This window comes from Orycteropus afer, unplaced genomic scaffold, assembly GCF_000298275.1.
Source record: "Orycteropus afer afer isolate SDZICR_OR568_19922 unplaced genomic scaffold, OryAfe1.0 scaffold00237, whole genome shotgun sequence".
Lineage (NCBI taxonomy): Eukaryota > Metazoa > Chordata > Mammalia > Tubulidentata > Orycteropodidae > Orycteropus > Orycteropus afer.
The window spans coordinates 4,909,855-4,921,198 of NW_006921824.1; the positions used below are offsets into that span (position 1 = coordinate 4,909,855).

At 38.5% G+C, this 11,344-nt stretch overlaps 1 protein-coding gene across 1 annotated transcript in view; it reads right to left on the reverse strand.

The window, feature by feature from the left end:
* The window catches only part of PPP2R5E (protein phosphatase 2 regulatory subunit B'epsilon), a 185,966-nt gene that overhangs the window by 18,339 nt on the left and 156,283 nt on the right, over positions 1-11,344 (reverse strand). Inside the window, exons 5-10 of the mRNA XM_007949095.2 lie at positions 7,622-7,752; positions 7,422-7,481; positions 6,331-6,439; positions 4,775-4,828; positions 4,620-4,670; positions 2,360-2,479 (exon numbers count right to left, since the gene is read on the reverse strand). Coding sequence (XP_007947286.1) covers positions 2,360-2,479; positions 4,620-4,670; positions 4,775-4,828; positions 6,331-6,439; positions 7,422-7,481; positions 7,622-7,752 — 525 coding nt within the window. The remainder of the gene's footprint in view (positions 1-2,359; positions 2,480-4,619; positions 4,671-4,774; positions 4,829-6,330; positions 6,440-7,421; positions 7,482-7,621; positions 7,753-11,344) is intronic.

An 11,344-nucleotide genomic window follows, 5' to 3' on the forward strand; every position in this document is an offset into this window, starting at 1 on the left:
TGTGGGGCTGGCGCGGGATCGGGCAGTGTTTCGTTCTGCTGTGCATGGGGTCGCTATGAGTCGGAAACGACTCGACGGCACTTAACAACAACAACATGAGGCTACCCAATGTTTGCTGTAGCAGATGTATCAGCCATATAAATAAAGTATCAGGGAAAAAAGTAGCATGCGCTGTCCAGAAGACCTGGGGGAGAAAAGGTGTAGCAGGAATGTAATAGACAAGTAGCATTTAAGCTGGGCCTTGAAAGATGAAGGAAAGATGAGAGAAAAGGCAGAAAGAGGAGAGACATAGGGAATGACAGCGAAGGGGCAGAGGCACCTACTTGGATGATGTGTTTGGAAACTGTCAAACTGAACAGCATAGTTAAGGAGACAGAGCACAAGGCAATGAGAGAGGGAGGAGAGAAGAAGGAATGGGGATAAGGGTGTTGGAAAATGTGTAACTGGAAGGAGGAGTTTTTAAAAAGATAACAGCAAGATGCTAGTAAAAAAAAGATGAACTTAGGACTTTTCTTCACCCAATTATGAATCTAATATTTACCTATTACTTAATTTTATCAAATATCTGAGTCTCTTTATATCTGTTTTTTAATATGAAAAATCCCTTCCAGAAGCAAAACACTTAAAGAGAGGTAGTGTTATTTATGCAAAGTGAAAATTACCATATCTGACTTTAGGACGACTTTAGGTTTTCTCATTGTCCTGCACACACAGTGGCACTATCTCTAGCTTGGAGACCTGTGGCGCTCACGCCATACCTGAGGCACACAGTAGCAGATGTCTGGCTAGAGTTAGCACTTAATCAGTATTTGCTGGATGAACCAATGAACATTGAAAGTAGTAAACAAGAACCTCGTTACTCTCCTTTGTTTCCTTTGATCTCAGTCTTACTTCTGTCTGGTAATTAAGTTCTTTTGTCTCCTTTTTAAGCTTCCCAGCATCTTTTAGGCTTCCTTAGTGCTGCTCCTTTTAAAAGAGATTCCTGATCTTTGCCCTTCATACTGCCAAACATCCCAACAAACACTGAAAACTATGGTAAACCAGCCAGATGTCCAAGCACCAGGAGCACTGTGTAACATGCAAAATATCTACTCTTGCATTTTTCTGTTTTAATCTAGACATTTTATTATCATCTGAACACTTAACACAATGGTATCCACTTGTGTGTGTGTGCATGTGATACAACTGCTAGATGTCACTTTGCTATATCTGACATGATGTCTTTAGTTCAAAAAATTAAAGCCACAATAACGGCCAATGTCTCTAACTATGCAGGATATTAACAGCTCAGAGGGGGAATGTGAGAGGGCTGGTGCTGTGTGACGAACTACAATCTGAACAATCTCTGCAAATTGCTGGCAGCAGACAGTCTTCCAGATTTGTGATTTGGGCCTTTGGTGAAAGAGCCAAAGAGCTAAGACAAAGACGTGTTTTTAGGTCAGATCACTCTTCTCCCGTCATGTGGCATTCTGCAGCACTGCAGCCGCTGCTCCAAAGGAAAGGGTTGCCCAGGCGCTTTCCCAGCTCTCCCTGAGTGGCCACAAGGAGGCAGAGTGGTGCCATGAGAAGGTCATGGGCTGGAGTAAGAGGCTACATCTAAGTTCAAAATGTGATTCCCCATTAGGTGAAAAGAAGTTCTGGTGATGTTAAACATTCAGTTGGTAACCAAAAGCTGGCAGTTTGAATCCACCAGCTACTACATGGGAAAAAGGTGAGACGGTCTGCTTCCATACAGATTTACAGCCTTGGAAACCTTATGCAGCAGTTCTACTTTGTCCTATAGGGTCACTAGGAGTCAGAATTGACTTGATGGCTGTGAGTTTGGTTTCCTATTAGGTGTAGGACCTTAAACAAACCATTCTAAGCCTTGTTTTTCTCATTTAAGAAATGGGAAAAAAGGCCTGATAGGATAATTTAAGGTTTGGAAATACCGTACATGAAGTGTGTAGCACAGTACAGAACATTAGGGTTCTCTTTTTCTCTCAGGCAATATTCACCATTCTCTCTTCACCCTGTAGAAGCCCTACCAGTCTACTCTCATTCAGCTATTTAACCAGAGACAAGCTATTTTACCACTCCGAGCTTCAGTGTTCACGTCTGTAAAAGGTATTATGGCATCCTTACAGAGTAGTTCTGAGAAGCATAGTTAATGAACAGAAGGCATTATCACAGTGGTTTCCACGTAGCAGGTGCTCAAGAAAAAGGTGACTGTTATTAACAATTATAGTTAGCATGTGAGAAAATAGCAAATAACAACAGGTACCTCGTGTCCACTGTATTTCTTTCAAGACAAATGAAATTTAACCAAAATATTTATCTTCTACAGGCCACTCTGGCTCATGTTCTTTTTATTACTAACCTGAAAATGGGGGCTAGATACACACTTGGCAATTTGTTTAAACAAAGGTTCTTGAATTTTAACAAATTGTGAAGGTTCGATCACATCCAATATTTCTTCCAGCTCCCCAAGGAACATTACCTGTGAACACAGGCAAAACAAAATGTCAGGTGCTTTGTCAGTCTGAATGATGAGGATTAATTAGAAAATTTGCACTGTTTTAAAAAAGTTAACATATAAAACTAAACAAACAAAAGCAAATCAGGTATTACCTCACATTAGAATATATTAATTTCATAAAGGATTCACAGCAGTGTACTTCATAAAGTCAAGTTCCCCAGAGCACTAAAAATAAGATTCTACTTACTTTGAATCAAATACCTTATGTGCCACATCTGTTACACAGAGTAAGGGACACTTGCATGGGGCAGTTGGGTCCCTGGAACAAAAATGTCTTTGTGGGACTTTCCACCTACTGCTATTACTTGAGTTATCTCCCTTTTTTTGTTGTTGTTAACCAACAGGAGGGTGACCCTTCTGCATGGATGTGCCAAAGTCCACAGAGGCACACACAATCATTCATTCGGTATTTATATGAAAACCAAACCCTTTGCCATCATGTCAACTCTAACTCTTAATGACCCTATTGGACAAAGTAGAACCGTCCCCTAGGGTTTCCAAAGGTATAAATCTTTACGGAAGCAGACTGCCACGTATTTTTCCTGTGGAGCAACTGGTGGGTTTACACTGCCAATGTTTCAGTTAGAAGTCAAGCATTTTAACCACTGGGACACCAAGGCTCCTTCCCACATTTACAGCCTTTGCTATATGTGTAGGTACCCCTCTAGGACACAGCAGTTAACAGAACAGACAAATGCCAAGAAACACAAATGAACAGTCTCATCCACACCCAAGTACCACTTTAATCCATTAGCCCAGTTTGACCCATCCTCTACACTTAAACACACACACTCACATACACACACACTCACTATACAGGACAATGAATCTCATGGTCTCAGCACTGAATGCCTTAGGAAACACCTATCAGATCACAAAATAGAGCCCAATCAATAGTATAGTCAATTATTTTGAATATAATGGAAAACAAACAGAAATAAAAGTCAGTTACCTATTAGCCATAAAAAAAATAACTACCTTAGAGGAACTTAAGTATGTAATGAAAAATAACAATGTTTTTGCATCTCTAGATGCAGCTAGGTAGCAATGCATAGGTTAATTTTACCTAACAGGTATTAAGAAATGAGATGGTTTCTTAAAAATTGTGTCAGGAAGGATTTTGGAGAACTGAGCTGATGTGAGAAGCAATTTCTGTTACATGCAAAACACAGTAGGTAGATCTTGCCATGTGTCAAGATGTATTCAGAACTTCTCCCCAAATGTAAAATTAACAACCCACCTTTGTTTTCTAGATCAAGATCCACAAAGAACCATGGTTTCTAATCTTTCACAAGAGTCGCTGCTGACCTGGTACCTAGCTAGGCTCACCATCAAACTAAGGACTCACTCACCCAAAACAACCTCACACAACAATGCCTGCTTAGGTCTTGGCATGAGTACAAATGAGTCTATCACAGACCTCCAGAGTCACTTGCAAACAGTTGAAACTGTTCTGTGTCTTAAAATTACATACAGGAAGATTCCTTCTGTAGTATGTGGGTGTTGTGGAAGCATACTCTACTTTCTATCTATAACAACAGCAAACCTTCCATATCATATCATTGGGAATATGACATCAACAGAGTTAGACAACATGATCAGGACTGGCCTGGGCTTACCTGAGGCTGAGGAGCAAAGTGGTTAAAAGCCCATGGGTTCCAGGAGTCAAGAAGGTGGGTTCTAAATAAGTTACCTATATGCAGTGGACTTGGGTATGCTCAATTTCTAAGCCTCAAGTTCATTATTAGTAAAATTAATAAATAAGAGTACTTAAAGTCCTTATAAAAGCTCAGGCACTCTGGTGGCACTGTGAGTAAGGCACTGGGGTGCTAACCACAAGGTTCAATGGTTCAAACCCACCAGCCACTTTATGGGAAAAAGATGAGGCAGTCTGCTTCCGTAAAGAATTACAGCCTTGGAAACCCCATGGGGCAGTTCTACTGTGTCCTATATGGTTGCTATGAGTCAGAATTAGCTCGATGGCAGTGGGTTCACAGAGCTGGATGAGGACTAGATGCACCTTCACCCACGCTTAGCCCAGTGTTGGCACTCAGTCAAGTCCTCCATAAGTGATTAGCACACACTGATATGAAGCACTTACCTCTTTTTGACTACAGGTTTTGGGCCAAAATTTCATTAATCCCCTAATGACCTAAAGTGAAAAAGAGAAGAATGAATGCCATTTCATTTTTCATATCCACTTCTAAGAAAAGTGGTCTTTCTGACATTTTATGAAATGAGAGAGACATTACTTACTGGTTCGGTGAGTGAAGGATCTTTCTCGAGAAACTGCACTATGCAATATGCCAGCTGAAGAAACAAAAAAGACAGACAAAAATTATAAATTTTATATACTAAGAGTTTAAAAGACATTATTAAAATTTCCTAAAAAATTCCCAGACTCTGGTTTTAATAACTTCACATTCAATTCATCTCAACTACCATGAAATTAAAAAATACGTAAAGCAAAATAGAAATCTACTTTCTCAAGTCAAAGACTGACACTAATAAAGCCCCAGGGGCATTATGAAAAGAGAGAAAAAGAGTATACTGGTATATGAAGTATCCGGCTAATGAAAAGCAGATGTAAAATATCAAAGCCAGTATATTTTCAAAGTATCTCATGGGTTGAGCTCCATCTCTGAGTGAAGAATCTAAACAGTAGCCTGCCCCTTACGGCCACGCCCCCACCATAAGCTTCCTTCCTCTCGCTGCTAACATCGACGGTACTGAGTTTTACTGTAGCTCTAGAAGAGTCCTAAACGCTTACTACAAACCTTGCTACCTGCTTGAAATGGCACAAGCGAACTAAAGTGCAGTTTCATGGAGAGATAAAAGGTTGTGCCAACCATGAGCTTGTAGGGACGTGGAAAGATTCTACATCAGATGCTAACTCATCTAGATAAGAATTCTTTTAAAAGATGACTAAATGTGATGTCCTGTTTCAAACACAAAAGTCAAGATTTGTAAGAAGGCTCATAAAAATTCTTGGACCAGAAATCCACCCTTGTGAAACAACATTTTGATGATGTTCTGTATTAGAAACATACGGGGCAATTTTCCTAGAAACACAGCATTTCACATTTAAACAGCAACACTGCTTAGAAAAATGTGTTATACTTTAGGCAAACTCAAAACATTCCCATTGAGGGGAAGAGAGAGTCAGAGGTTGGAAATATTAAAGTAATGCCAGCAAATCATTTATCTACCCCCGAGTGACATGCTCACCATGCAAGGCAGTGTTAGCAAGGAAATTAGAATGGGGACAAGAGCGGGATATGCTTTTTAAAGTAATGAAAGCTAAAAACAAGATGGACAAATATTGACGGATTCCTTGTGAGGGTGTTTATGTGTAGAAGGTGAAAAAGAAATGATGAATGAACTAGAAGAGGGGTAAAAGGGCAAATGAGAGATGAATGCAGAATGAGGATGGAACTGAAATATTCCAGAACATCCAAAAATGATTAAATGTGACCAATGATGTAAATCTGAAAAGTCCACATACATTTTATTATATGAAACTTGTTCAAAATAAAATTGTGAGAACTTGGGCAAATCATCAAAGTTCTCTGTAAATAAATGAAAATGAGATGGCAGAACAAAGGCTCCTCCCACTTTAAAAATATTCCCATAATTCTACTGTGCACACCAAAAAAAAAAAAAAATACACATTTTCATTTCCCTTGTGAAATATTTTAAACTTTAACAAGTCTTTTTTTTTTTAATTAAGGAAACTATTTCCCAATATTAAAGAAAGCTTTGCATTTGAAAATGTTTTATTTTGCTCCAAAGATAGTTGTACAAAATTCTACCTGAGCATGGAAGAGTGATAAGCTCCTGACAGTGTGTAAAGGGATCAACACTTTCACCAGAAACTGTTTGTGTTCTGCCTTAAGAGGTAAAGCAAAGCCATTGATAATACTAGGAAAAAGAAAAGAGACACGAATTAGCAATGTTACCACAACAAGCTAAACTGAGACAAACTGTCATTGTGAGATTGGTTAAATCTTAATCAGTTTATATTGGTCAATAACGACCCCAAACCCACCCAGGTGGCATTCAAGATTTCTTAGACACTTTAAAGGAAAGAAATTTAAGTGAAGAAGAAAAACTGCTTATGATAATCCAGCAAAGATTCTATGCTAATAGTCAGACAGTTTCTTAAAGCTTTGATATCTAAAGCCCTTTACTTTTCCTTCCCTCTTTTTCTACCATAAATAATCACCTGCCTTGCTCATTTCCTCTTTAAATGTGACTCCCAATTTCCAGACGTTATTTCCTTCCCATTCCTGAAATTTCTGCCCAGACCAAAAACACCCATGCATAGGAAGCCGCTGAGAGAAAACTCCCATGCTTCACTTTTTTCTCCTCACGTTAGGGAGAAAGACTAAGCAATGCCACTGTCCAGCTACCTGAGCCTCCCTCACGTGCAGAAAGCTACCCGATAGCTGTCTCTTTAGAAGTCATTCTACTACTCCAGGCAGCAGCTGTTCAACAACTACAACAAGGCACATAGTTCCTCTGAAAATGTCAATCTTTTCAAATTTATTATAAACTTGGCTTTCAATAGATACATCAAAGGACAGGTAACCTAGAAATTAATGAGAGTAAGATGTTTAGTAGGAATTGGGCTGACCACTATTAGATGTACTGGTTCTGCAGTAATGAATGAATCAATAGCTCTTTTAGTCATGCCAGTGCAATCAGCAATGTATAACTGTTGAACAAGGGGAAAAGGGAAGCATGTCCCATGAAGTCAGTTGGGAAACATGTTAAGCACAAACAAGAAAACCGAATGTACATACAGCAAGAATTCTAGGTCAGCATTTCCACTGTGCCACCCAAACCTACTCTTCAAAATGATCTTCACCTGAGATTAGCAATTAGCTTAAAATGTGCTTACCTTCCTAATATTTCCAGCAGTTCAGCTACACCATTGAAGTGTTCTGTTTCATAAACAAACCTGTAAAAAAGAAAGGAAAAAAAAAAAAAAAAGACGAAGAAGTGTAAAGTTAGTACATTAAGCTCAAATATGCGCTTACCTAATACTTCTATATAAAAACACCAACTTTCCTTCTCTCTCTCTCCCCACCCTCCACTTACCTTAGAAAAATATTGTTAATCTGTTTTCGGATAAATGCTCTAAGACCAAGAAACTTGCCGTAAATTCTGTGTAAGACTGTTTTTAAGTAGTCCCGTTCCCGAGGGTCTTCACTGTCAAATAGTTCCAAAAGCTGTTGTAAATAAAAGACAGTACAGCTGTCAAAGGTGGTTTCAGGAAAAGGATTTAGGAATTCTGTCTCTTGTTATTTAAAATCCCTCCCTTCCATCCTCAAAAATTTATTTCATCTCTATTATGTGCCAACCATAATTTTAGTCTCTGGGAATACAATAATAAGTAAGTCAGACAAGGTCTTCCCTTTAAGGGATTTATATTCTAGTGAAAAGATACACAATAATAAGAATAACCATGACAACAATAGTTATCACATATAGAGTTTGATTGTGAGCATGGCGCAAGACTGGGCAGTGCTTCCTTCTGTTGTACAAAGGGTCGCTATGAGTCGAAGCCCAACTTGACGCCACCTAACAACAACAACAACATATTGAGTACTTACGATGATTGGCAGGCACTAGTGAAAGCAAGGAAGGTTGGGCAATCTACTTCCATAATGATACCACCTCAAAAACCCAGGGAGGGGTTGCTATGAGTTGGATCCAACTCAACAGCAGTGACTTCGGTTATTTTTATTTTATATTAGCTTTATTATAGGTAAATCTTTTTTTTTTTTTAATTGTGATTTGGGTAAAGTTTACAGAGCAAATTCACTTTCCATACAGCAGTTCACATACACTGTCTCATCACATGATCACAATTCACCATAATGCAATAGCTCCCTTCCTCCGGATAGTTACCTCTTCCCTGCGTCTATCCCTCCATGTACCCCTGCCCCCTGAGCTGTCTCCTTGTGCATAAACAGCCCTTCATTCTCCCATCATTGTTCTCTCCAAGGAGTGTATCTACCTCAGGTAAATGTTCAACTCCTATGCCTATCTTCTGTTTGGCTGGAAGCCATAGGCGTGGGTTCAATTCCAGCTAGGGGCTATAGTATCAGGGTTTCCACCAGGCTCTATCAGACCAGCAAACGTGGTCCCTCACCCCTTTTTTTTTTTTTTTCCCAAATGATTTTTAGTTTTGTTCCACATTGTTCTCCCTTTCTATCCAGGATCTCTTCCACAGATCCTACTCTGAGTGGTTGACAATGATAGAGCCAGGCACCATCTAGTTCTTCTGGTCTCATAGTTGTATAAGCTGCGGATCGCATGGTTTATCAGTCATTAGAACAATCCTACTTCCATAGTGATACTACCTCGGAAACCCAAGGAAGGGTCGCTATGAGTCGGGACCGACTTGACGGCAAATAACAACAACAACAACAGAACTAACTCGTTCCATGAATCTTTGGTTTTCTTCATTCTTCTTTGCTCTGGGTGAGGTGAGCCCCATCGTTGCATCTAGATGGCTGCTTGCAAGCTTTTAAGATCCCAGTCACTACTTGTCAAAGTAGGAGGTGGAACAATGTTTTGTGTAGTGTGTTGTACCAATTGAGCTTGGTGTCCCTGGTTAGTTTTTTTTTTTAATGAGCTAGTTTTATTCTTATTTTACAGGTGAGAAAACAGGCACAGAGAGGTTAGGTAACTTGCCCATGGTCTCACAGCTAATAAGTGGTAGAGGTGGGATCAAACACAGGCAGTCTAGGCTCTAGAAACCATCATCTCAAACACTGGACTGGCTACATCTCTAAGTTTACATTCCAAATATACAGTTAAGATAAGCTTTTGGGCTCCACAAGAGCATACAGGTAAATGAACCAAACTAAACCAAAGGAAACACATCAAAAAGTCTCTTACAATATAAGCAATGTTCTGTCTTTGCAGCTGGGTTTGTATTACACAGGGATGCTCACTTAGTAAGTATTCATCAAGGTGAATACTTATGATTTCTGTATGAATGTTACATTTCAGTAACATTTTTTCTAAGTTCCCAGTCATTTGTGACCTAAAGTCAATACATAACATGTCCCAACAAGAGCACATCTATGTATTTTGTAAGTAGGCCACACAACCTGCCCAAAAGAGGTAACAATCCAAAGTCTCAGGCCGAATGAGAGTGAGTGAGAGTGAACACTACAGATCCAACGCAGTCCCTATCAGAATCCCAGCTGTCTTTTTTTTTTTTTTGCAAAAATTGACAAGCTAATCCTAAAATTCATATGGAAATGCAAGGGACCTGGAATAACCAAGAAAGTATCAAAGAAGAAGAACTTCCTGAATTCAAAACTTACCATAAAGGTACAGTAATCAAGACAGTGGACTACTGGCACAAGGATAGATATACAGGTCAATGGAACAGAATTCTGAGTCTAAGAATAGCTCCAACACTTACAGTCAATTGACTTGTGACAAAATAATTCAAGGAGGGAAAGAACAGTCTTTTCAACTGGATATCTACACACAAAAGATTGAAAGTGGAGCTTTACCTTACACCATATCCAAGAATAAACTCAAAATGGATCACTGGCCTAATTGTGGAACTAAAATGATAAAACACTTAGAAGAAAACATAGGAGTAAATTTTCTTGATTAGGTGATTAGTATAAGCAGGAAAATAGTTAATTAGATTTCATAAAAATTTAAAAAATTTAAAATTTTTAAAGATGTTTCAAAGAACACCATCAAGAAAATGAAAAGATATTAATATCACATGGAATGGGAAAAAAACACTTGCAATCATGTATCTCATAAGGAACTTTTATCAAGAACATATAAAGAACACTCTTACAACTCAATAAAAACTTAAATAAATCAGTTTCAAAATGGATAAAAGACTTCAACAGACATGTATCCAAAGGAAATAAGCAAAGGGTCAATAAACACATGAAAAAGGTGTTCAACAGTATTAATCCTTAGGGAAATGCAAACCACCGGCACAATGAGACACCATTTCACATTCATTAGGGTGGTTGTATCAAAAAGAACAACAAGAAGTGTTGGCAGAGATAAGACAAGTGAGGACAACTACACACCAAAAAGAGAGAAAAGACTGTGTAGTTACAGAACTGCTAAATGGTAAGGAAGTCAAGAGAGTTGCAAGATAGAATGGACTGTTCTTAACTCAGGGAGAAAATTATAAATCGCAGGGTAACCTCAAAGAAAAATGAAAAACCTTCACATCACAATAAAAAAGAGGACAAGCACAAATATTCAGCAAATACTAAAACAACAGCAACAAAGGAAATGATAATATTATGTTTATGATCCATGAACATAATGAACTCAGCACAGAAAATAATACGGAACAAAGAAACCAGGGGCACCATGAAAAAACACTTAACAAAATGACAGCAACCAATTCATACTTGTCGCTAATTACACTGAATGTCAGTGGATTAAATGCACCACTCAAGAGACAAAGAGTTGCAGACTGGATAAGAAAATAAAACCTATCACTATGCTGCCTACAAGAGACACACCTTAGAGACAAAGACAAAAATAGACTAAAAATCAAAGGTTGGATAAAGATTTATCAAGCAAATGGCAACTGTAAAAGAGCTGGAGTGGCAATATTAATTTCTGATCAAATTGACTTTAAGACAAAAACTACCATACGAGACGAGGAAGGACATCATATAATGATTAAAGGATCAATTGAACATGAAGATACAAGCATAATAAATATCTATGGACCCAATGAAAGAGCCCCAAAATACATAAATCAGACTTTAAAAGAGTTGAAAAGCCAACAGATGATTCCACAGTCATAGT